The following is a 27,823-nucleotide window of genomic DNA, read 5'->3' on the forward strand; positions in this document are numbered from 1 at the left end:
GATGAGTGGATGCGAAACCCTTCCTTGGCGGCAGACGGAAGGTAATATTGGAGGACAGCGACGACGCCAGGGTTCGCGGCCACAGAAAGCCCAAGGACAACCCCAAGATTTTTTTTGGGGGGTGCACAAGGGGTGGCCGGTCGAGGAGAGTGCCAGAGCCCGAATGGCAAACTCTGGAGGAGCGTGTCGTCAGACCACGGCCACAGAAACCCCAAGATTTTTTTTTGGGGGGGGGGCACATGGAGCTGGAAGAGCCAGAGACTGTCAGGGAGGCAATGGAGAAGTTGGGAGAGAGAGATGAGAGAGATGTTGTGCAAGTGTGTTCTGCTCAACATTCGACCAGAAGATCCGGTTAGCAGTCTGGTGAAACCTGTGTCGGCTCCACGCATCTGGCCTCCAGTGCGCCTCCCCAGTTCGGTACATCCTGTGCCTGCTCCTCGCACTCGCCCTGAAGAGCGTCTCACCAGTCCGGTGCAACCTGTGCCGGCCCCACGCATCTGGCCTCCAGTGCGCCTCCCCAGTCTGGTACGTCCTGTGCCTGCTCCTCGCACTTACCCTGAAGTGCGTGTCCCCAGTCTGGTACATCCTGTGCCTGCTCCTCGCACTCGCCCTGAAGTGTGTGTCCCCAGTCCGGTACGTCCTGTGCCTGCTCCTCGCACTCGCCCTGAAGTGCGTGTCCCCAGTCCGGTACGTCCTGTGCCTGCTCCTCGCACTCGCTCTGAAGTGCGTGTCCCCAGACTGGTACGTCTTGTGCCTGCTCCTCGCCCGGAAGTGCGTTTCCCCAGTCCGGTACGTCCTGTGCCTGCTCCTCGCACTCGTCCTAAAGTGCGTCTCACCAGTCCGGTGCCACCTGTACCGGCTCCATGCACCAGGCCTCCAGTGCGCATTCACGGTCCGGAACCTCCAGCGACGGTCAACGGTCCAGAACCTCCAGCGACGGTCAACGGTCCGGAGCTTCCGGGCACGGTGTCCAGTCCAGCTCCAGGTCGGGAGCCTTCCTCTGCGCCGATGCCCAGTCCAGGTACGGCGTCCAGTCCAGCTCCAGGGCGGGAGCCTTCCTCTGCGCCGGTGCCCAGTCCAGGCATGGCGTCCAACCCAGCACCAGGGCCGGAGTCCTCCTTTGCGCCGGTGCCCAGTCCAGGCACGGCATCCAACCCAGCTCCAGGGCCGGAGTCTTCCTTTGTGCCGATATCCAGGCATAGCATTCAGCCCGGCGCGATGGCCGGATCCGGGGTCTGGGCGGGGGCTACGACCTGCACCGGAGCCGCCACAGACACTAATCACCCCCCCTACCTTCTCTATTTGGTTTCAGGTTTTGCGGCCGGAGTCCGCACCTTTGGGGGGGGGGGTACTGTAGTAGGTCAGGGTGTGACTAGGGGGTGATCTAGTATGTCTATTTCTATGTTGGTGATAATATGGTTCCCAATTAGAGGCAGCTGTTTATCGTTGCCTCTGATTGGGGATCATATTTAGGTAGCAATTTCCCCACCTGTGTTTTGTGGGATATTGATTGTTACTGTGTTTGGGCATACGTCCTCACGGTCTTTGTAAGTTTTATTTTGTTTTGTTAGTTTCACTTAAATAAATATTTGATTGAGATACGAAGGGCCAAAGTGTTATGTCTGACATTGCCCAAGTCGCCAAAACCGATCTGTCAATCTGTCTATCCGTTAACACTGGTACGATGCAAATCAGGGAAACTTCTAATAAAACTCCCCTCAGTTGGAGATAAATGGAGGGCAGGAGGGAGAAGACAATACAAGCTTCATCTCGCATTCAATTTGATCACTTACACTAACAGTAAGTGCATTCAGGTGCAGCAACACCTCTGATCTTACCAACTCCCACGTTTTTTATCAAACAAATAAATAAACAATGAAGATAAATGCTTTTGCTGGAGTAACAAGATGCTAATGCATTCTGACTGCGAAGCATTTTAACTGTAACCATGTTTTGGACGCCATCTTACGAAACTCTTAAAACCCTCGGTACGAAGGAGCAATGGAAGATGTGAGGTGATAAGTATTTAAAGCCATATGACTCATGGAGGAATAAAAACTGAAGCATTTACCTGCAGCTTAACTGCCTCCTACCAGCTTAATGATTTCAGAGGAAATGGTGTCTTAAAATAACCACGCAAGTTGGGCCTCCTGAACTTTACGGTATAAAAATAACACTGGCGTCTCTCTGAGAATAAGGAGAGCCTGTCCTACTGAGTTTGCTTGTTGTGTTCGTTAGAGCACTGTCATCGCCATCTCTTTGTCTTAAGCATAACTTTTGACAGGGTTTCTGCTTTAAAAAACAGACTATTTTAAGCTTTACTTAGCAAAAATAGGCAAAAGACCAAGAGGGCTGGTTTTCCAACTTTCTCTTACTGTTGAACTGGAAACCATTGATGACAGTATTTTTTTTATTGTGGCTCATAAAAACTAGCTCTACTTATCAAATACCAACAGTGACTCATGTGGAGACAGTTCCTTAACATCATTTAAGCCACTAAATATTCACATCCTTGTGTAAAACTCATGACCTAAACAAATGTTGACTACACATATTCGCTCCATGGGTCAACGCAGGGTCAGCTATGTGGTTAAGTCTAAATCAATCAGACACTCATATGCACAATGGGTCAATAGTGTAGCCTTAACTAAGTGTATGTCCGATATTATTGTATAGAGACCATGTATGAACTTTAATGTTGGCGTTATCTCAACTATCCTAATTACAACTCTAGAAACAATGCTACCCACCATGCCAATACTGGCTCACTTTTAGTCACCTTACTAACACCAACTTTTATTCCACACCTTTTTATATTCTTCATTATATACCACCATTGGCCAAACATGGACAAATCTGTTAATAATAGAGAACTAGCTTTTTAAATATTGACATGGACCCTATTAGACTATCACTGTCCAGTCACGTAGCCAGCCCGGGCGCAGGGCGGTCATGCTCTTTGGAAAGTGAACAGCGTGGGTTAGTTAACAATGTGGCTATAGCTCCTCCTTCACTATGCTCATAAAGTCAGAAGAGTAAACATTCCTGCTCTGAGGTTGTGGGTCATCTCCATAGGTTTCCTATTAGGTTAAGCTAATTATCCATCTGCAAACTCTACTGTACAGTAAGCACTGGGTTGGGCCTTGTGTCGCCACACACTGCGTCGGAAGCGGCGTGGCCGTCCAAAGAGCAATGGCCATCTGCCACTTTGGCAACTCCACTACAGCTGCCAGCTTATCCCTTTCACAGAGTGAGCTTTCCCTTAAAATTGGCTTTACGCAATCAATACAGTCAATATAATGCTTATAATAGGGTTGGGCTCAATTCAGGCTCAATAAGGCAGTCAACTCAGGAAGTGATTTGAATTTAACATTCAGACATTTTTTCAGTTTATTTTAAGTCATTGAAAATAAATAAAAAAACATTTCGATTATTGAATTGTAATTTCTGTTTACTTCCTGATTTGACTGCCTTCAATTCGAATTGATCCCAACCCTGGTCTCTAGGTATTTCAGTTAGTCACTGACATCCATTCAACAGATTTTGTGTTGGAAAAAGAGGGTATACAGAGGTATACAATACAGGATACAGGAGAAGGGTAGTATTTCTGTTTTAGGGGCAAAAGGAGATAGAGAAATGTAAAGGAATAAAGAGGAGGTTACTTACAACAATGTGTGCTGGTGACGGGGACCGGGCATCTTTAAGTGCTTGTCTACTTTGAAGACTTCCGTGGTTAACATCTAGCAAGGGCCATTTCATCTGTAGGTACTGTATGGTGAGAAAGAAACAAAATGGACAAAGAAAGAAAAACATGTTACCAATGCAGAAAGTTAAAAACCAAAACATTAACACAAAGGAATCAACATTCTAAATGTGATCACATGATTTAGAAAGTAAAAACAAACTCAAAAGCAAGCAGATGGGGATCCCATAGCGGGTGACACACACGGTGGGTTTTGCCTCATAACATGTTTTCGGTGTCATATTAGTCAGAAAAAACGACTATAGTAGATTGAAACCATTTATTACAGATATGTTACATAAACATTAAAAAAGAGAACTACATGTCCTTGCAGTTTGAACGGGATACAGTAGTTGTGTTGTAGGGCATGCATTCGAGAATTTGAACCGTTCCAAATCTTAGGTAAGCTAAATCACTGCTTCTATGCCTGAGAAGGCTACTGTATGTGGATTATGGGTTTAGAATGATTTGATGCCATAAATGTGACCACTCTGAGATTCCAGGTGACTTGAATGACTTTTATTGCTCAGCCTCATAAAACGGTGCACTGTGGATCCACTGGCCCTTATTATGGGTCTGAATCCACCTAGTGACTTTCCCAGTGAATGATTGATTTGGCTTTATTAGGCCTGAGTGACACATACACACAGAGCGAGATTGCGCGAGAGAGAGAGAGAGAGAGAGAGAGAGAGAGACAGAGACAGAGAGACAGAGAGAGAGAGAGAGAGAGAGAGAGAGAGAGAGAGAGAGAGAGAGAGAGAGAGAGAGAGAGAGAGAGAGAGAGCGGGAAGGGAAGGAGGGGGAGCGAGATAGCAGGAGATTGAGAGAGAGAGAGAGAGAGAGAGAGAGAGAGAGAGAGAGAGAGAGAGAGAGAGCGGGAAGGAGGGGGAGCGAGAGAGCAGGAGATTGAGAGAGAGACAGAGAGAGACAGAGAGAGAGAGGGAAGGAGGGGGAGCGAGAGAGCAGGAGATTGAGAGAGAGAGAGAGAGAGAGAGAGAGCGAGAGAGAGAGAAGGAGGGGGAGCGAGAGAGCAGGAGATTGAGAGAGAGAGAGAGAGAGAGAGAGAAAGAGCGAGAGACTTACACGAGACATAGACCATTTTCTCATAAATTGGGTAGAGCCCTTTAAATCAGATGATATGCCAATTGCTTTGGCGACATAGTCTACCATATTTCGTTTACTGACGAGGAAGGAAGGAGGAGGAAGAACAGTTGCTCTGAATTATGAGCTAAGCCATCAGGGAGAGCAAAGTCTAAACCACTGTAAGACAGACCTTACAGGGGCAAGACCATCATAAAGAAGAAGCCTAGCATCTTAAGTATTGTGACCAATATCTTCCTTGTCAACAGGTCATATTGACAAAATGTACCTTCAAATGATTCAAGGATACTCATAATGCAATAACATTATAATGCAAAGCATAATATCCCCCCGCTCATTCCACAACCCACAGCTGAATGCTTTCCCTTCTAGACATCTATTTGCTGTGCCTGCCCTTTGCTATAGCTAATGCTCCCACTCCATTCTGGCCCAGTGATCCTAGGGGATGACCCTGCTATCGGCTGTGACATAGTCTCCCTTACGAATGTCAAGGCCACCTAATCGGAGGGGGTACAGACTGAGGTCACCTCAGCTGCCTGCGCTCAGAGAAGGCCCCCAACATAAGTTAAGTTACTGGGGGGTCAACCGGGTGAAACAGGCACTTATTGTACAGTGTGAAAAATAGAACTACTAAATATCATGGCAGGGCACACTGTGTAAGACCTTTCCATACCGCTTACTGCAAGAGAGTACATTCAAATAGGTAAGCAAACAATATGTCCAACAGTGACAGGAGTTCCCTGAATTTGCAGGTGGGGCTGTGCACAAACTGATGAGAATGCAGACAGTCCAAATATTGAGGGCAAAATACAGTCACAAAGAACTATAAAACCCTGTACAGTTGATGTACATGTAACATGAACAACAACTAAATATACACAGGGAGAGCAACAGAAAACGAGCGCAACAAGGTCAGATAGGAAAACAGACACCAAGCCAATAAGACAAAATTAAGAGATGAAAGAGAAAAAGGAGAGTGAAAGAAATAGGGGTTCATTAGTAGGGCCAGAACGATCATTAGTATCGTGGCAAGGAAACAAAACACAAAACAGATTGAACTTCTTAAGGAAAACAGTCCTAATGTTGGAAACAAACATCATTATGTTGTCATCCAGTCACATTTATTTATTTATTTATAGCACATACATACAATAGGTTTTTAAAGTACCAAAGAGTTTGGTCTGCTTCGTGTTTTCACTTTTGCCATGGAAACAAATATTACAATACTGGTATCGTCACAGCCCTAGTCATTAGAGTTGGCTAGTAGAAACACAAGATGCCGCCTCATACCACACTGGGTCCCCCCCCAAAGGAAAATTCTGACAAGTCAAGTTGGCCTTGTATCTTGGCCTCTGATGCAATCGGAACATCAACCGCTAGGGCTAGCTAGGATTCTGGCCAAAGAACTCGTCCAGAGCGAGAATTGGAATGTTGTCATTCCATCTACGTCTGTGTTCCTATCCTTATCCTCTAAATAAAACAATGGCCCACCTGCTGCCCTGCTATCCGATGACGACAGGTCCTTTCTTGTAGCCTATTCAACTACCTAATCAGAGCAAGTCTCTGTCCTCTAAGTATGGGCCTGTGCTAGAAGAAATCTGTACACTTCTACACTGTGTTGCTGTGTGCATCTGCCTGTCTGTGGTTGTTACTACACCAGCAAGAGTTTGTGTTTGCGAGCATGTGGCATGTGTGTATTTGTGTGTGTGCTTGTGTGTGTGTCACGACCTTTCCTGAGACCGTGGCTAAATCAGTGGTAATTAGCAGAGAGTTCACCACGGGGTGCATTGCTGTGGCTTGTGCTTGAGGGAGTTATTGACTCCCGTCCTCTGGCTGGCTCCACAACCACTCATTTATGACCCCCACAAGGCTTTTACTGCAACTGTCTTTGTTTGCGTTTGTTTGTGCGTCGAAGGGTGGAAAGTACGACTTGTAAAGCTCCAGTGTTGTGGTCTTGTGGTTTTTACAGACCACCCATATTGGGTATTAATTACCATGAAGGGGAGTGGAGTGTTGAGAGTGATGGTACCACTGTTATCTATGAGGTAACTCAAGACAGCCTATACTGGTGCAAGAGGGGCTGGTGGATGGCAGGTTACGAATTCTGATTCCAGTCATGGGAAGGTTTTATCATAGACTAGACTTGCCAAATGATTGTCCAAGCTGAGCACACAGATGCACACAAATATTCAGACACAACCGCAGGGAGGCCTTCAGTGAGGGGACATCCCTTAAGCCTCTGTCTTGAGGTGGTGGGTGGGGGGTGAAAGGTGACACTCCAGAGTGTGGCGCTGGAGCGGAGAGAGGAAGAGTGCACATGCCCTAACAGGCGGCTCCACTTCAGCTTGCTATTGCAAATGTTCTCACACGCTAATCCCTCCTGGAGGTTTTACAAGCATGCCAAGGAGAACGGAGCCCCGGCGAGTGCCAAGCTTTCCGACCCCACCTCCTCCCCATTTCCCCTCCTCCTTCCCTCCAACGCCTACTGACGGATGCATCGCCTGGGCTTGAGTAGGCCGTGACCCCTGACCCCTCTCTGCCGCCCGGCTCCTCCTCCCACCCAAAAAAACTCTCCCACTATTAGGGCCCCCTTGGTAACTCAAGAGCCATTCCAATGTGACAAATTGCTCCGGCGTTCCAGGATAACTCTCTCGCCCCCCACCTCTTCTTCCTCCCTTTACCCCCATCCCCCCATCTCTCGCCCCTAAGAGCCACCCAGAGTACACACTGTGCATCAGGGGCTTCCCCCTCTCCTCCCTCTCGCTCCCCCTCTGCCCCTCCTCGCCTCGCCGGGCCCCACAATGGGAGCTGAATGACTCAATTGTCTCTGATGAAGTAAAAGACAAGGGAGTCCTCTAAATCCTTACAGAGGGATGAACTCTCCCTCTCTCGCCTGGAGATTTCCCATAGTGACAAGCAAACTGGTTAGAAAGGGGGTGAGAGTGAGTGATAGAGGGAAAGAGGGTGGTCTTAAAAAATAGCCCCAAGCCCCCACATTTCACTACCAAGGTCCAACTGCTGGACTGTCTGCTCGCCATATTTGAGTGACTGATGCAAAAGTTCAGCTTGACATGGTATGAGCTGCTGAATGTGACCCAGACACACTAACTTTCATCACAATGCAAAGAAGCTGAGGCTAACCCAGTGCCATCCGTTATACAGAAGGACACAGCGGGAGACAACAGAGTGCATTGTGAGTGCTCACACATCATCCTCACATGTCCACACCATAAGTTGGGTGAGAGTACTGAATATTTGATTTGGAATATGAGAGGACTCTTATTTCAAATATATAACAAATAGACTACTAGAACATTTTAACCTGAAATACTTTGATACATATGTCATTAACACTAGTCTAACGCATAATGTTACTAAAGCACTCCCAAAATGTATTTATTGAAAAATAAGCTAAGCAAATCAAATCCATTAAAATATTCTCATGCACTTTAATTAGCTATAAACTATGTGCACTGAGTCAGCTACCCTGAATTCTAGAGGTGGTCAATGCTGTGAAACCTGTTCTTGTTGAAACCCCATCTGATGTGTTTATTACAAGCAACCCGAGCCTCGGCACATACCGGCTTGTTCATATTTGTTTGGATTAACAGCAGAGGCTTTTCCCCAATCAGACAAATAGGGCTCCTAACGTGCCAAAGTGGCTCGGAACACCGGGAATATTCCCAGCAGGCCTGCGAGAGAGGATGAAGTGAATCTCGGTCTCAGGCCGAACGGGGTCCAGAGGCATTCCTGCCACGTAAACAATGTTAGGGGGAGATCGACGGAAGAGAGAGAGAGAGCGGGAAAGAGGGGCGAGCAGCTCGGATTTACAGCCAACATATGGAGCCTGGGTCTTGCTCCGGAGACCTCGGCAGGCCCCCGGCCCATCTGTGGCCGTGTGGGCTGCTGCCTCATAGTGCAGCCATGACACAGCCACCGCCATCCAGACATACAGTAGGAGCAGTGGGCGTGTACCACACACATAAACACACACTTTGACATGTAGGCTACAAGGAGCAACACATGTGCATTCACACAGTGACACATGCATGTACGCATATACTCAAATAAAAAATACATAAAAAAATTGTTCATGCTTTGTAAACAACAGGTTTAGACTAACAGTGAAATGCTTACTTACGGGTTATTTTCCAACAATGCAGAGTTAAAGATAATGATAAAGCTACTTGCATGCACAAAGAGACATGCATGTTCACCACACACACACACACACACACACACACACACACACACACACACACACACACACACACACACACACACACACACACACACACACACACACACACACACACACACACATTACTGAACACATGCTCACACACAAGAACACACTGTGGTTAACTGTTCATCATGTCCAATAACACCCTGGGGACAGGGGCCCGGGATCAGAATGACAGCTTGCAGATTACACCAAATCAAACAACACATTTAAAAGAGCTTTATTTGTGTTTGCTGTGCCCAAAACAAGTGAGAGACCCATTCGAAACAGAGTCAATCCCACTATCCCAGTGTCCCAGTGTCATGTCCTATTGGGGTTGAGTTCGACTATGGTCTGAGGAAGAGTATTGTTTAGTTAACTTCATGTTCTTCTAAGGACAGCTGCTACATTCAAATAATACTTGAAAATGATGGGCGACTGTGTTTCCTTCTTAACATTTGTGGGTTTCTTTGTCTAGGCCACAGGTGCAGGGGTTAAACATACACCCAATTGTTGGGGCGGGAACAGTAATTTTCTGTAATTGGGGGGGGATAATGCAATCCAGATCCTTTGAAATCCCCCAGGTCAAAAGAGAGACCTTTTCCCAATCTATAGGATACACCACACATTTGAGAAGGAAGAAGAGCGATATAAGCAGGCGGAAAGTGAGGGGAGTAGAGGGAAGAAAGTCCAACCAAAACTGAGAGAAGGTTAGTCGACGAGAGAGGTCTCTTCATGACTGATTTAGTTCTTCTAATACACATTTTATGAGTAAATAAAAAAAGTCCCACCAGCTCTGATAGCCAGAGGCGTTTTGCAAGCAGGAAAATAAAAGTGGAATGTGGGAAGGCCTGGGGTTTGTGTGCCCCGGGGCGGGAAAAGGGGTCTGCTGGGCCTGTATTTACTCCAAAGCCAGAACCGTTAGGGGATTCCACAAGGCCCTGACAGCGCTGGGCCGTCGACCCACTCCAACCCCCCCCACTCCCCCTTCTCGCGCAAGATAAACTCAACCTGACACTTTTATATGGACGTTTTTTTAGGCTCCCGGTCCCGCCTCCTGCATCCTCTAAACATATTCTACGAACTGTCTGAAAACAACGTGGCCAAAGCCAAGCTGGTTTCAAAAGAGTTTGAGACATTGTACTCTTCAATAAAAAATGTTTATTTTGGAATAGATTACTTTCTTTGTTTTCTCAAAATGTGTCCCTGAACCCTTTCGTTATCTGTCCTGTTCTGGACGTTAACTCTGGTCTCAAACACAGGTTCATGAGATATGTGCAGTCTTGCTCCTACACTGTTTACTTAACAGGTGTGGACAAAATGCGCTATTCAAACACCAGCTGATTTGCTGGAAAGTTTCTAAAGATTGTGCAACACATTAACTAAACTAAGGAATGAACAAAAATCAATAACAGCAGTAAAATGCTCCATTTGAAAGACAAAAAGCATCTGAACCAATGAGAAACAAAACTGATTGGCTAACTGATTGAGTAATCCAATCCAACTTGGAAGAAGAAAGACCAGTCACAGACATACTGGGGCACTCACATCTTCTCCAACGATGTGACATCACCCCAGACTCCAAATTCTTGGTGGATTTACGGCATACAGACTCAGAAAGTAAACAGTGTTGTACTTCTGACTCCCCCTGTCTCTGCCTCCCTGTCATTAAGGGCCTCTCTGGGCCTGTCTATAAATAGTGCTGGGAGGCTAAGGACTGCAGGGCCTGCTGTTCCTCCGACAGAACCGGGACACTAATGAACAGCACAGGCATCTTTAACATCAGGCCTTCCTGGCTGGCTCTGCTCTCAGGTACTGCTTCGATCTCAGCTTCTGTCTCCAGTTCTCTGACTGTTACTTCTCACGTTTCTCCACCGCCCATCTCTCAATGTCAATGTCTATGTATGGGCCTCTTCCCAGACATATTCCAGCAAATAGTAAATACACATAATTTGTAAACTGTATGTCGCTTTGGATGAAAGCATCTGCTTGATGACTGTACTATTATTGTTGCAACACTAGTCTACAGAAGCCCAGAGCAACACAGTGAGTGTGGGCAGTGAGAGAGAGTGAGATCAGGGCTGAGATGAGAAGTTCAGGTCAGATCCAAGTCCTGCTGCCCGGTGGATTCTCGTACACACTGACCTACTTAGCGGCTACGTGAGCTCAGCAAGCTAGCACAGCAGGTGTGTCTGAGCCCCTTATGCAAGGAGCTCACTCTGTGGTAGGAAAAGTTTGGGTAATAGGTGCACATTGTGTGTACATGCATGACTTTGTTTAGGAGAAGTGGTCATATTAAAAGTATAACATAAGAAGTTGAAGGTTGAGCTAGAGCCCTGGAGCCTCTACTTGCAGCCACCTTGAGTAGGTTGATGATGATTGGCTTTGTGATGTTGGATGGATAATTACAAGCATTTCATAAGTGTCAAAGGCTTTTATTGACAATTACATGAAGTTGATGCAATGAGTCAATATTTGCCATGTTGACCCTTCTTTTTCAAGACCTCTGCAATCCGCCCTGGCACGCTGTCAATTAACTTCTGGGCCACATCCTGACTGATGGCAGCCCATTCTTGCATAATCAATGCTAGGAGTTTGTCAGAATTTGTGGGGTTTTGTTTGTCCACGCGCCTCTTGAGGATTGACCACAAGTACTCAATGGAATTAAGGTCTGGGGAGTTTCCTGGCCATGGACCCAAAATATCGATGTTTTGTTCCCCGAGCCACTTAGTTATCACGTTTGGCTTGCTCCATCATGCTGGAAAAGGCATTGTTCGTCACCAAACTGTTCCTGAATGGTTGGGAGAAGTTGCTCTCGGAGGATGTGTTGGTACCATTCTTTAGTCATGGCTGTATTCTTAGGCAAAGTTGTGAGTGAGCCCACTCCCTTGGCTGAGAAGCAACCCCACACATGAACGGTCTCAGGATGCTTTACTGTTGGCATGACACAGGACTGATGGTAGCGCTCACCTTCTCTTCTCCGGACAAGCTTTTTTCCGGATGCCCCAAACAATCGGAAAGGGGATTCATCAGAGAAAATGACTTTACCCCAGGCCTCAGCAGTCCAATCCCTGTACCTTTTGCAGAATATCAGTCTGTCCCTGATGTTTTTCGTAGAGAGAAGTGGCTTCTTTGCTGCCCTTCTTGACACCAGGCCATCCTCCAAAAGTCTTCGCCTCACTGTGCATGCAGATGTACTCACACCTGCCTGCTGCCATTCCTGAGCAAGCTCTGTACTGGTGGTGCCCCGATCCCGCAGCTGAATCAACTTTAGGAGACGTTCCTGGCGCTTGCTGGACTTTCTTGGGCGCCCTGAAGCCTTCTTCACAACAATTGAACCGCTCTCCTTGAAGTTCTTGATGATCCGATAAATGGTTGATTTAGGTGCAATCTTACTGACAGCAATATCCTTGCCTGTGAAGCCCTTTTTGTGCAAAACAATGATGACGGCACGTGTTTCCTTGCAGGTAACCATGTTTGACAGAGGAAGAACAATGATTCCAAGCACCACCCTCCTTTTGAAGCTTCCAGTCTGTTATTCGAACTCAATCAGCATGACAGAGTGATCTCCAGCCTTGTCCTCGTCAACACTCACACCTGTGTTAACGAGAGAATCACTGACATGATGTCAGCTGGTCCTTTTGTTGCAGGGCTAAAATGCAGTGGAAATGTTTTGGGGGGATTCAGTTCATATGCATGGCAACGAGGGACTTTGTAATTAATTACAATTCATCTGATCACTCTTCATAACATTCTGGAGTATATACAAATTGCCATCATACAAACTGAGGCAGCAAACTTTGTGAAAATGAATATTTGTGTCATTCTCAAAGCTTTTGGCCACGACTGTACATATACACACACACACACACACACACACACTCAACCTTCACAAAGGCTTCAACATACATACAGTACACACACACACACATTAAAACACTCAACCATCACACATCTACACCCTCAACCAACACAAAGGAATCACATACACACACCGTTTCAACACACAACCTACAGAAATGCAGTTTACACACACACACACACACACACACACACACACACACACACACACACACACACACACACACACACACACACACACACACACACACACACACACACACACACACACACACACACACACCTTGGAGCAGTTTAGACTCCATATTCATGAGGCCCATTCCCTGTGCAGGCCAGAGACCCATTACCAGGGCTCCAGCTCAAAATTCAGAATGGTTCCAGGACACATGAATGGTTTCAGGACACAGGCATGGAGCCCTACACCTCCAAAACTGTGAAGACAGTTTGCGCTACAGCAGCTGCAATACTCAGTACTAATACAGTATCCTACAGAAAACATCCTCATACCTCCATTGAGTCAGATTAAGTCTAGTTTAAACACATCAACTAATCTGCCGTTCCTGAGGGCCAAATTATCTTATTGACTGTGATACAGGAATAAAAAATGTTCATCCATTAAACACACACACACACACACACACACACACACACACACACACACACACACACACACACACAATATATAGCAGTAGGAAACTAGCTCTTCACTGTCGCGGCTTAATAAATAAATAAGTCATAAGGATGTGGTTATTGGAGCTCATTAAAATGGAGGACGCTGCCGTGACAATAGGACCCCGGGAGGGTCAGGAAGGCTGCTACTTGGGCCGGGCTGTGTCTGCGTGGGTGTTTCTCCTTCCCGTCTCCTGTCCCTTGGTACCCCACCCAGGCGCCCCCGCCCCTCACCTCCAAATCAACTGCCAATGACTCCCCCCTTGCACACACACCCCTCTCTGTCTTGTGCACACACACACACACACACACGGCTAATTACAGCCTTGCTTAATCACTGGGTGATCTGTCTGACTCTGAAGACCTTCTCCTTCACCACCGACACACAAACATGGGCACAAAAGCCAATTATTGATGAATCTTTAATAAGGTATTTTACCAACTCCCTGTTTGGCTTTGCTACAAATGTCCCTGTTTGGTTTTCCTAGGGGTTGTCTCCCCCAGCCAAGGGAAATGTAGTGGAAAGGGAGAAAGATACAGAGGAAAGTGTGAGAAAGCCTGCTGGTTGTGACCTCTGCCCTGTATACTTTAAAATAAATAAAATCATCTTAAAAATAAAAAATGATTTATTTTTGTCACCAACGAGCTGATATACTGTACATCTGAAAACACTTTGTTACTCCCTTCTTCATACCTCTCCTACGAGCCCCTTAAAAACAGACAGAAATCCCACACCATGATAATACGTCGATAACGAGCTGAGGCCATCTATTGATCAGTTTCATTTTGCATCTATTAGCTGGGGAGGTGCGGCTCGGGGCCAAAGCGGGCGTTACACACACTGACAGCCAGGCTGGATGGAGATCCTTACACTGATGTTCACACGCTGTGATTGACATGGAGATAAGGTAGAGCTCAGCACAACCGCCCGCGTTACAGCAGGCGGGCTAATGACATGTGTGAGTGTGTGTGTGTGTGCATGTGTGAGAGAGAGAGGAGAGAGAGCAGTCCACAAGTCTTTACTAATTGGTGCAATGAGACAGAGATAAAAAAGAGAGAGAGGAAAAAATACTTTACCGTAGCGCCAGAGTCTCACTATATTATACCATTTAGCCCTTATATATCCTATATTCTCACTAGTTTTGTGGTATTTCACATGGCCACATCCAGAATAAGCTAAATTCTCAAATAGTTTTCTCCCTCGAAGGGATCATTTTTGAGATACTGATGCTGATAATAAGCTAAGCGTTCAACATTAAATCAGTTATGTGTTGTTTACCAGTGAGTGAACACAATAGTGTGCCTCGCACGCCCATGTCAACACGGGACCTGAAAGGCTGGATGTTCTCCTCCCCTTAACACATTCTGACAGTTCTCAGATAAAAAAACAACAGGCAGATGAATACATCTGAACATGCGTGTAGCAAACAATATGGAGTATTATCCTCTCTTCTGAACCCATCCGCCAACGAGGCCCAGCATTGACGCAACCCACTGCAATATTGGGAGCTGCATGTCATCCAAGCATTAAGAAGAAAATGATTGGTCCTGGCATGGGCAATAATTTACACTGCACACCTTAATACAGGGGTTATGAATAAACCTATATATAAACCAAAAAAAGATGTAGATACAGATTCATGAGGTGCTTTTTGGTTCTTGTTGTGTTCCAGATAGGTTCCATAAAGGTTAACATGGACTAGAAAAAACCTTGACTACAAACTGTGTGTTTTTGTCAGCTGAGGGAAGCAGTGCAGCGGCGGGAGGAGGAGAGAAAAAAAGCCCTCAGCCAAGCCATCAAGTTGAACATTGAACTTCACAGTAGTAGCTGCCTTTCTATGCCTCTCCTTTTGATGTTACCTCCAAAGCAAAGGATCAAAGGCTTGGAGTGTGGCGTGGGGAAGTCCCAGGCTCTTAGTCTGCCAGCCTGTGATATATGCAAAAGTCTACGCCAAAAAAAGAGAGAGCAAGCTAGGGAGAGACAGGGGAGAGAGAGTGTGAGAGAGAGAGAGAGAGAGAGAGAGAAAGAGAGAGAGAGAGAGAGAAAGAGAGAGAAAGAGAAAGAGAGAGACGGACGGACAGAGAAAGGGGGAGAGGGAGAGACAAAGAGTGGTGTGAGTGAGAGAGCAAAAGAGAGCAAGCTTGCAAGGAATGTGGCTAAATAGTATTTTTCGCTTTTAATGAACGGCGGGTGATGATGCAATCGGCTGCTTTCTCTTATGTTGTTTTAGCTACAATGAGAGGTGAAAATAATGTGTGTATGAATCAGAGAATAGACATTTGTTTGATCCTGGGGGGGGTGTACTGGCAGTGTTTGTTACCCTGCCCCCAATCCCCCAACCAGCCGTGCAGTACCTACCCCCAACCCCCATCGCCTTTCGAACATCAAGGGGGTGAGGCTGTGTCGTCTCTACATAAATATACAGTGTGCTGTTAAAGTGAGGACTACAGCAAACACAGTGGAGATGAAATGCACAGACACACACAATACGGGACATGGACAAACACACACACACACAAAATGTGGGCTCAGCTGGGCCAAATACTGTAGCAGGTGTGCTGAAATTGTCAAACCTTTACTAGACACATACACACACCCTTTCCCCAAGGCTATAGGATTAAGAGGTCCAGCTGGCTGACAGCAAACCCTTCGTTCCCACGTATCCCGTCGATCTCCCCCCACAGCCCCTCCACCCCTGGTCTGCCAGCTAGCCAAGTCTGCGAGGAGGACACACCTGAACTTGACATCGATCGGCCCCAAGCTTTTGCTGCACACAGACACACACTTGCGTGCACAGACACACACACAAAATCTAACCAAAGAAAAAGAGTGGCGAAAGGCAGAGGACACCTCAGGGAGGTGTATGGTTGAGGATGGATGAAAAGCAGGGCTCGGAATCGCCAGGGACATCATGATACAATATTATCATGATACTTTGGTGCCGATACGATATGTATTGCAATACCCACGATTCTCACAATTCTATATGTATTACGATTCGATACTCAATTTTTGTTGTGATTCAATGTTGGAAACATCTTTCTCACCATATGTCTTCCGCAGAGGGACAAGAGACAGCCATGAGAAAACTCGTTTTGATCAGTCATGGAAATAAAAGTGCTGAAAACAAATTGTCTCCCTATTTAAAATAAGTTTTTGTGCAGGTACAGCCAACTAGCGCAAAAATGATATTGCGATATTACCAAAACGATATGATACGATATATCTTCCAACATAATATCCTGATCCTTTAGTAAATATTTTCTTAACTCTATTTCTTGAACAGCACTGTTGGTTAACCTGTTGGGGATAGGGGGCAGTATTTGCACGGCCGGAAAAAAAAACGTACCCAATTTAATCTGGTTATTACTACTTCCCAGAAACTAGAATATGCATATAATTGTTTGATTTGGATAGAAAACACCCTAAAGTTTCTAAAACTGTTTGAATGGTGTCTGTGAGTATAACAGAACTCATATGGCAGGCAAAAACCTGAGAAGATTCTGTACAGGAAGTGCCCTCTCTGACCATTTCTTGGCCTTCTACACTCTCTTTATTTAAAACAAAGGATCTCTGCTGTAACGTGACACTTTGTAAGGCTCCCATAGGCTCTCAGAAGGCGCCAGAACATTGAATGATGACTCTGCTGTCCCAGGCTGAAAAACAGTAGCGCATTTGGTAAGTGGTCGATCTGAGAACAATGAGACGGGTGTGCGCGTGCACGTGAAGAGTCCATTTTAGATTTTGAGTCTTTGAACGGAAAGGACGTCTCCCGGTCGGAATATTATCGCTTTTTTACGAGAAAAATCGCATAAAAATAGATTTTAAACAGCGTTTGACATGCTTCGAAGTACGGTAATGGAATATTTTAACATTTTTTGTCACGATACGCGTCCGCGCGTCACCGTTCGGATAGTGTCTTGAACGCAAGAACAAAACAGAGGATATTTGAACATAACTATGGATTATTTTGAACCAAAACAACATTTGTGGATGAAGTAGAAGTCCTGGGAGTGCATTCTGACGAAGAACAGCAAAGATAATCCAATTTTTCTTATAGTAAATCTGAGTTTGGTGAGTGCCAAACTTGGTGGGTGTCAAAATAGCTAGCCCGTGATGGCGAGCTATCTACTCAGAATATTGCAAAATGTGCTTTTGCCGAAAAGCTATTTTAAAATCGGACACCGCGATTGCATAAAGGAGTTCTGTATCTATAATTCTTAAAATAATTGTTATGTTTTTTGTGAACGTTTATCGTGTAATTTAGTAAATTCACCGGAAGTTTGCGGTGGGTATGCTAGTTCTGAACGTCACATGCTAATGTAAAAAGCTGGTTTTTGATATAAATATGAACTTGATTGAACAAAACATGCATGTATTGTATAACATAATGTCCTAGGAGTGTCATCTGATGAAGATCATCAAAGGTTAGTGCTGCATTTAGCTGTGGTTTTGTTTTTTGTGACATTATATGCTAGCTTGAAAAATGGGTGTCTGATTATTTCTGGCTGGGTACTCTGCTGACATAATGTAATGTTTTGCTTTCGTTGTAAAGCCTTTTTGAAATCGGACAGTGTGGTTAGATTAATGAGAGTCTTGTCTTTAAAATGGTGTAAAATAGTCATATGTTTGAGAAATTGAAGTAATAGCATTTCTAAGGTATTTGAATATCGCGCCACGGGATTCCACTGGCTGTTGAGTAGGTGGGACGATTTCGTCCCACATACCCTATAGAGGTTTTAAGGACTTGTAAGTAAGCATTTCACGGTAAGGTCTACACCTGTTGTATTTGGCACGTGACTAATAAAATGTGATTTGATTTTTGATCTGATTTGATATGTAACTGTATCAATCTTTCCCCCATCACTTTTCCCCCCTTGATTGGGAGAACAAGGAACCATCCTTGAGAGAACTCTGAGAAACTACTATCCCTGCCATCCATGAACCAACTAGAACACTGCATAGCATACAAACAAACACATCAACTCACAAGCAGTCTTACGCCCAACACACACATCTAAATGCCCAGCCAATATCAATGTCAGTTGTGTTTGTCCATCTACCCTTCGGTCACCACCACAGCCCTATTCTTCAAGTTACAGATTCCTTAAGAGTCATGGCCTTGAGAGAGGGAGTGGGGAAAAAAGACTGGAGGTACAACATAATGAGCCTGTTGTTGGAGGAATAGGAGAACGTGAGACTGGAAAGAAAGCGAGAGAGAGAGAGAGAGAGAGAGTGAGAGAGAGAGAAGGGGAGAGAGAAGGGGAGAGGGAGGAATATATAACATGGCTGGATCTTGTTTCGCAACAGCTGCCAGGTCAATCTGGACTTTTTGCATTTCCATGTCTTTGTGTGTGTCTGAATACGAGTAGGCCTAGGCAATGTGAGTGGCTGAATGTATAGGTTATGATAGAACTACAAATTATTCCCTCGCATCAAGTGCTAAGGTATTGTATGTAAACACAAAACAGATGGGGCACTTCCCATTGAAAATGAGTAGTTGAAGGATAAGGCCTTTGTTGCTATTCATTCACATGCAGAACCATTACGTCCAATCTACAGTATAAGACATTCAGGCTTTCATTGACCTTTTAAAAAAATAGTTAGGTTACGTCATTGAATTTCTTTGGGAAATAGTGCATACAGCAAGAGAGAAATTAAGCAAACAAAAGTTAGGCTAGTGCTCAGGCTCTGTAGTCATACTAGAGCATATCTGAGTGATGGCTGAACTGTGGAGAAAATACAGAAATGGGTGGATGCACTAAAAAATAAAAAAATAAAAAATAAAAATAAGGTGACACGTTTGGGGTGTGATCAGGGCTTGTGTTGCTAAAGCTCGGCTTCAGTCTGCCTCGCCGTGATGGATAGCTAATGAGCGAGAGAAAAATCCATCCGGTGATACAACAGAATACCATCGACAGGGCAGATCGCTAGCTCCCTCCTTATCAACGATGGGTTAGAAGGAAGAAAAGACAGGAGGATAGATGAGGACAGAGGGGGAGGGAGAGAATAAGAAAGAGAGAGTGTGAGAGAAAAAAAATCCCAATGATGACATTAAGGATTTACTTTCAAAAGGACTCCCATTGATCTTTTTTGATAGACCTGCAATAAATCAAACCAGATTGACTCACATGAGGACGAAGCCTAATCCTTTAGTCAGATCCAGAAGAACTCAAACCAAACCAGCTGTTAATTTAGGCTTTACAAGATAAAGCAGGAGAAATCCAACCTGATGTACCCTAGGGCATGGGCTTACATCATCTCTGTAAAGCAATCAACTTATTGCCAGTTTCGAGAGGTAATCAGAGCACATACTGTGTGAGATAGGAGGGGGAGAGGGAGGAGAGAGGAAGAGGCAGAGAGTGAAGCAGAGAGAAAGAGAGAGAAGAGAGAAAGAGAAACAGATAGCCTGAGAGGCTAGAATAAATAAGCACAGAGTACACCAAAACACTGAAAGGGGGAAGAAAAAATAAAAACGAGGACCTCAAATCTAGAAACGTAGCCCAAATATTGCTACACTAGAAAGTATGGAGGGTTTTTTCCACATTGTGAATGTCTAGGCCTCTCGCTACACAGGTCTATTGACTGAAACGCTGACTACGTGAAACAAAGTAACTTTGAAAAGATACCTTGAAGGAAGACGCTGTGTATGTGGGAGTACCTTTCTCCAATTATCTCTGGAGCAGCAATATGAAACAGTGAGCGGAAAGTGGTAGGAGATGGCAACAGTAGCACTTGGGGATGATAGCTGAAGTGGAGCAGGCGGACTGCTGAAGGGGTAGCAGGCAGTGGAGGCCGCCGGCTCTATTTCTTGCCCTGAGCACCCTATAATTTCCCTGGAGCCTCGCCCAGTCTCGGTCATGGTCCCCTATGGCTGGTGCCACCTCACCCGGGCCTTGCCAGCCACACTGTGGCTGCGCCATAGCAATTAAAACGGTTATTTTTGTTTGGGCCTTATTTTTCTCTCTCCCCCATGACCGCTCCCAGCGGAAGTATTGCAAGACGCCATCCAGCCCACACTGGTAACATCGTCTAATGTCTTTTTCAGCCATGCATCCTGTGTTTGTACGTGAATGTGTGTGTATATGTGTAATCATGATATAGTTGTTAAGTTCCTTTTCTGATCTAGGCGTGTTACCACAATGGGGATGCAAAGAATATGCATACCATACACACACGCAGAGTTCACCCCTTGTCTCCTTGTCCTGTTTACTACATGCAACAAGATAAAATCTCAAATCCAATTCCGGGCCTTACAGGACCCTTCACTCTGGGATTTCAGAGGAGGGTGAAAAAAAGCAGGCTCTGTAGTCTCTGGACACTGTCCAAGGGAAACTGATCCTCAGGAGTCAAAACAAAACCAGACGTGAAATCAGAGTTAAAACAGCTCCACCCTCTGCCCACCTCAGCCCCCCTCACCTCCCTTATCTCTCCGCCCTCTCGTGGTTACACTGGATGCACACAGGGATCACCATGACTTTGTGGGGCTTCTCTCGTCCCTCCAAATTGAAGGAGGTTTTGGGGCTTTGACACGGACCAGTACTTGTGTGTATTAGTGGTGCGCGGGTCAGCTGTTTGTTCACCCGCACCTGCCCGCAATTGCTAATAACCCATCCGCAACCACCTGACTATATGTGATAAATTGAAAATCTGAGGCCCGCACCCGACCCTAACCCGCAAATATAGACAATGCGCTGTAGGCTAAAGTCAGAGATGGCAGAATGTTATTTTGACAGGAGGTGCAGGATTTTTTATATATTTTTCTGCTTATAATTTCAGACATTTTGGAAGGCTATTTGTTAGTCAACTTGTCAATAATTATATACATGCAGCTTCTCTTCTGTCCTTATATGTTGCCCTAGAAGACTAAATAAACCCTTACTCACCAGAATAATGTCATATTGATAGAATGAACGCGTCAGTCTAGTTGACAACAGTAAAGTTCTCTGTGATCTCTGCTACTTTCGTGGAGCAAAGATGTTTAGGGACCAGAGAGAAAATGCAATAACAAAAAAAAAAATATGTTAATCTTAGAAAAGCTGAAATAGAAAGCTGAGAAACCGACCAAACATGTTTCTGGTAAGATTTTAGTTTGGCTTGGATACATATTTTTGTGGACTAAATACTATCAGCTGATAAAGACAGCACCTCTTCAGACGGTATCTAACTGCGCATTCGCATAAGATGCTGAAATAAATAATATTTCTCCACTCCTGATCACAAGTCCAAATTTTGCCTAAATTTGGTGTATCATTTTACTGCAAGATATGCTTAATTCTGCATGAGTTAATATTAAGGCTGAGGTGAAAGGTTATAGACCTACAGTCAGTGTCCAGATTTCAGTTTCCATTTAACCCATCTGAACAGCAGGCTACAGTTCCCATGACGTGCCATAGGCCTATTTGAAGACCCCGTCTTGTGACTGTCGAATTTGTATAGTGGCTCAAAAACGTCACACATAACATAGCCTGCACTGCTATCATCCTCTTTTATTATTTCACCAAATCTTTCCCCAAAATTACTTCTCTGGCCCTTGTCTTTATTTTCATCTCTCCATGTCACAGTTTTTCTCTTATTGAATTAAACTTTTTCTGCCCATTCCCAAAAGCATTTGGCGATTGGCGTGTAGGCCATTTGGCGCTCGTACAGTTAGGCCCTAAAGCTTAGGCTTATGCACTAATGCCGGATAGCCTAAAATAATGAAAGAAAAACCACAGTGTAGCCTATAGATAAAAATTGCACAAGAATGATACATGTATGGATTTGTTTAAGGTATTGTTTTCTCTTTATTCAACCAGCCTGCACGCCCACCCGCCCATCATCCACACAATAGTTCATGACCCTAAACCCGCAGATATAACTGCAGGGACTACGGATTATGAGTAAACCCGCGCATCACTAGTGTGTATACAGGACACATCCGCCCCCCCAGCCTGGGCCTGTGGGCCTGTGGTTCTGACAGCCCACTGGCCCATCCTACCACGGCCTCAAGGTCACACTTTTAATTACACAGAAACAGTAATCTCACGAGACAGATGGCAAGCAGGCCGCCTCTCAATTACTTTATGCCCAATTGAATCATTACTGATGTTATTTGCTAAATTATGGCACACAAAAACACCACAAAACAGGATTTGTGCTACAAGTGTGGGGTGGGGGGGAGAAAGCAGATGTGCCTCTTGCCAAACATCTGTGACGGAGATCAAAAAGGAATGAAGAATACAAGCGCAGGACAGTGTTAGTTTAAAAAAATATATAATACTATAATCAGTGCCAGTGAAAATAGACCCTTATTTTTCATGAAGAAAAAAAACATGGGCCTATGCAAAACAAGTCGGCTCCCAAAAGCCTAGTTTGGTAAACCACATAACAAGGGCAATTTAAAAGTGAGGAAAAGTGTTTGTCTCTTAAAAGGAGAGAGGGAAGAGAGTTTGGTTTACGGGTTCTCTCTGGGCCCGGCAGTTTGTCTTTGGGGAGCATCCCAGGACTCGGCTCCTTTCCTGAAAACCCAGCAGTGAGAGAGCTCCGCTCAGTGTCCGCCCTGCAGATGCTTCGCTCTTCCTGCCAATGGCTTCTGTGAACAATTAGAGGTCGGCTTTCCCAGCATCTCTGACCACAGCTCCCCAAGCATCTCAATCTCTAGCCCATCATTTCGAATTGTTGGCTACTCAGACGTGCTTCAAACCAACACTGATGCCGACCGATATTGATTCGATATTGATACTATTACAAATGCCAAAGCCAAAACCAATGAAGAAAAACACATCCTGGTTAGTTTAGGCAAGAACTTAATAGCACAAATATTGCTGCACCGATGCTCATAAATACTTGAACTTGAGAGATAAATGCTTGGGTCTGACTGGTTGTAAATCCCCAGGCTGATTGGCTGCTCGTTTGGTCGTTGGGTATATATCTTGTCCTGATTGGTTGCACCCTGGTGTGTCATGTTCTACGACATTTATTTGGAGCCTCGTGCTAGTGGGGGGTGCAGCCCAACAGGCCGGAGGAGGGCTATAAATCTGCCCTAACCATCGGAGGGACAAGGAGGACATCAATGCAACAGAACATTTCCCCTCCCAACAAGAACACTATGGCGACTCCCACCTCTTCTCCTCGATTAGAACGGAGCACCATGGGCTAAATCAGCACAGGAACTTTCAGGGGGATATATGAGACTGACTCGCCAAGTTGAGTCATTTAGACTGGGCCAAGTCTGAATCCATATACAGTATAATGGCTGTGAAAAATATCTGTCCCTCTAATGACCCTAATAAGACTGGCAGCTCCCCACTAAATGAGAACAGTTGCGTCTAGTGACACGTCCTATGTTGTAAAACGATCCTCAGCACATATAGAAAACTTCCAAGCTGGTTTTTTTTGTTTTTTTAGTCGGGGTGAGGAATTCCGTTGGCCTACAGAGCGCGGCCAGCAGTTGTTCTCCCAAGAGAGTGGTGAGCGACTAGAAAGTAGGGAGGAGGGGGTAGGAGGGAGGATTCTGGAAGATGGCTAGATGTTACCAACCACATGGCATGTTGAGAAATTGAGGGATTCTTCCAGAGGGATTCGTAAAATGTGGGGGTCCGCAAAGCGATGCCACAGGCCAAGTTACAGGGTGAGGAGGTGTGGGGGTGGTGGGCGGAGGAGAATACAGACAGCATCCCAGGCAAACGTAAGGCTGAGAGGAAGTAGTGCGTATGGTCCAGTACATCACTGGGGCCAAGCTTCCTGCCATCCAGGACCTATATACTAGGCGGTTGTCAGAGACCCCAGTCACCCAAGTCATAGACTGTACTGGAGCCCCAAGTCTAGGACCAAAAAGCTCCTTAACAGCTTCTACCCTCAAGCCATAAGACTGCTGAACAATTAATCAAATGGCCACCGGACTATTTACATTGACCGACCCCCCCCATTTGTTTTTTACACTGCTGCTACGCTGTTAATTATCTATGCATAGTGACTTCAGCAAAACCTACATGTACAAATTACCTCGACTAACTTGTACCCCTGCACAGTGACTCAGTAGCGGTACCCCCTAGATATATAGCCTCGTTATTGTATTGTGTTACTTTTTATTATTTTTTCCCCTTTCTGTTGGTTAAGGGCTTGTAAGTAAGCATTTCACGGTAAGGTCTATAATGCAAACTAACCCACATCCTTGGATTAAATAATGAAATGCCAATATTGGTCCACAGTAGTAGCATCTAGCGGCCTGCTAACAACACTAATCCCCGCTGAGATTAGGGTGAAGAATTCCACCCCATACCTTCTCCTAACCCCACACCACAGCCATGGACTCCTGCCCTCCCAGCTGCTGTGTGTGTAGCAGGGTGGGCGCCATGGCAGGCAGCTCTGACACCTGTCTCGAACAAGTGCCAGCATTCACACAGTGACTCTGGTTTCCTGAAGCTCGCTGCCTGGCAGTCAGGTGACAAACACTAACCCACAACTCCTCTGACAGTGCACACACACAGTAGGCACACACACAGCAACATCTTAACCAAGAGGCACTTAAGTGTGATCAAGACCACTTACAAAGCCTCAATACCATGGCTAGAGAGGCCATACCCTCTCATGTCTCTCAGATATCAAACCCCTGATTCAATCTGTGGCTTGGAGCTATAAACCAACGCTTCCCCCAGTCTCTCGCCCACCCCGCTGTAACCACCATTTTTGCATACCGCTCGACTTGCGTAACTGTTGAGTGGTTTCTCTCCCGGGAGACAATGACTGTGTACAGAGCAGGCCAAATCTTTCAACTTTAAATAGGCTACAGATTGTGAGAGAGACAAAAAGACGTTCAGTCCACTGTATAAAAATAAACATTTCTATGAGTGTTGAGTAATGTTGCTTCTTTAAAGGGGTGCTGAACTTCCTGATTTGGCCTTGGAACTTCCTGATTTCGCCAATTAGCATCAGCCGAATGGTGCACGACTGTGGCAAAGTTGGTTTGACATTGGATAGCCTACCTCTGGGGCTAGATAGGGACTGTCAATAAATTACACAATGTAAATGGGACAATATGTTCATGTTGCACATCTTTTAATTGTCTCATTAAATTCTTTCAATATACAATATACACTACCGTTCAAAAGTTTGGGGTCACATAGAAATGTCCTTGTTTTTGAAAGAAAAGCACATTTTTGGTCCATTAAAATAACATCACAATGATCAGAAATACAGTGTAGACATTGTTAATGTTGGAAATGACTATTGTAGCTGGAAACGGCTGATTTTTTATGGAATATCTACATAGGCGTACAGAGGCCAATTATCAGCAACCATCACTCCTGTGTTCCAATGGCACGTTGTGTTAGCTAATCCAGGTTTCTCATTTTAAAAGGCTAATTGATCATTAGAAAACCATTTTGCACAGCTGAAAAATATTGTCCTGGTTAAAGAAGCAATTAAACTGTCCTTCTTTAGACTAGCTGAGTATCTGGAGCATCAGCATTTGTGGGTTCGATTACAGGCTCAAAATGGCCAGAAACAAAGAACTTTCTTCTGAAACTCGTCAGTCTATTCTTGTTCTGAGAAATGAAGGGTATTCCATGCGAGAAATTGCCAAGAAACTGAAGATCTCGCACAACGCTGTGTACTTCTCCCTTCCCAGAACAGCGCAAACTGGCTCTAACCAGAATTGAAAGAAGAGTGGGAGGCCACGGTGCACAACTAAACAAGAGGACAAGTACATTAGAGTGTCTAGTTAGAGAAACAGATGGCTCACAAGTCCTCAACTGGCAGCTTCATTAAATAGTACCCACAAAACACAAGTCTCAACGTCAACAGTACTTGTCCTCTTGCTCAGTTGTGCACCGGGGCCTCCCACTCCTACTCCAGACTGATGAGTTTCAGAAGAAAGTTATTTGTTTCTGGCCATTTTGAGCCTGTAATCAAACCCACAAATGCTGATGCTCCAGATACTCAACTAGTCTAAAGAAGGCCAGTTGTATTGCTTCTTTAATCAGGACAACAGTTTTCAGCTGTGCTAACATAATTGCAAAAGGGTTTTCTAATGATCAATTAGCCTTTTAAAATTATAAACTTGGATTAGCTAACACAACGTGCCGTTGGAACATAGGAGTGATGGTTGCTGATAATGGGCCTCTGTACGCCTATGTAGATATTACATTAAAAATCAGCCGTTTCCAGCTACAATAGTCCTTTACAACATGAATAATGTCTACACTGTATTTCTGATCAATTTGATGTTATTTTAATGGACAAAAAATGTGCTTTTCTTTTAAAAACATGAACATTTCTAAGTGACCCCAAACTTTTGAACAGTAGTGTATAGTTGGTTTGAGGGTTTTTAGTCATTGAAATATTGAGCTATTATCGTTTAAAAATAATGCCCCATGTACATTGTGTAATTTACTGCTGGTCCCTACTAGCCCCATAGGGATATCGATTATCAAACCAAATTGACCATGGGCATTATGATCGGTTCACGTGCAGCTGAGCTCCGAATTGATGATTACTTAGGTACTGCCAGCTGTGGTCATGATTGAAATAAACCCTACCCAAGGAAAACTCTTACGGTACCCTTCATTCCGCAACATACAATTTTTTCCTTTCATCTCACAAATCCCTGTTTGTTGGACGAGACTGACTTTATGACCAAAATTATCAATGATTAAATTAAAAACGAGAAGTTGGTTTTGAAGGGCAATCGCTCTTGAAGAGAACAGTGAGAAGGAGATAGCGTGCCTGGAGTAAACATCGGAATCCATGCTGTAATTGTAACTTAATTGTAAACTCCCCTGAGTTCACTGAGAGTATCAGAGTCAAGCTGGGTCGGGGGGGTGTAATTGAGTTGTTGTCCAACAACAGCTAGGCCTACAACTGACACCACTGTAGCCACTTTGAAACATTCTACTATTACTACTACTAGTGCTAGCACTTCTTTAGCCATAATATATTTACGCTATATAGTGAGCTTGTCACCACTGTTGCTTGTATGAAAAGTAATCCAGCAGTATACCACTAGTAATGGGGGGGGGGATGTGAGGTCAGGGGGTCAGGCTGGGTGCTGGGGCAGTGGACTGGACCTGATTGAGCGCTGCAGTCTCTGGTATGGAGATGCTGCCGGTGCTCACTCTACCGCCCAGCGGACCACAGCCCCTTTCCCCGCCTCATTTGCACAGCAATCCCGCTTTTCTGCACTCAGTGTATCTTTTTGTCATTTCCCTGCTGAGGGTCAATTTGTATTATCTGCTGAAATGGCAGG

At 45.0% G+C, this 27,823-nt stretch overlaps 1 protein-coding gene across 33 annotated transcripts in view; it reads right to left on the bottom strand.

Moving 5' to 3' along the window:
- Window positions 1-27,823, bottom strand: part of LOC106589326 (transcription factor 7-like 2) — a 100,727-nt gene that overhangs the window by 62,107 nt on the left and 10,797 nt on the right. For all 33 annotated transcript variants that reach the window (XM_014179145.2, XM_014179138.2, XM_014179152.2 and 30 more), the window contains exon 4: window positions 3,667-3,768. In XM_014179145.2, the coding sequence (XP_014034620.2) occupies window positions 3,667-3,768 (102 nt within the window). The remainder of the gene's footprint in view (window positions 1-3,666; window positions 3,769-27,823) is intronic.

This window comes from Salmo salar, chromosome ssa28, assembly GCF_905237065.1.
Source record: "Salmo salar chromosome ssa28, Ssal_v3.1, whole genome shotgun sequence".
NCBI lineage: Eukaryota > Metazoa > Chordata > Actinopteri > Salmoniformes > Salmonidae > Salmo > Salmo salar.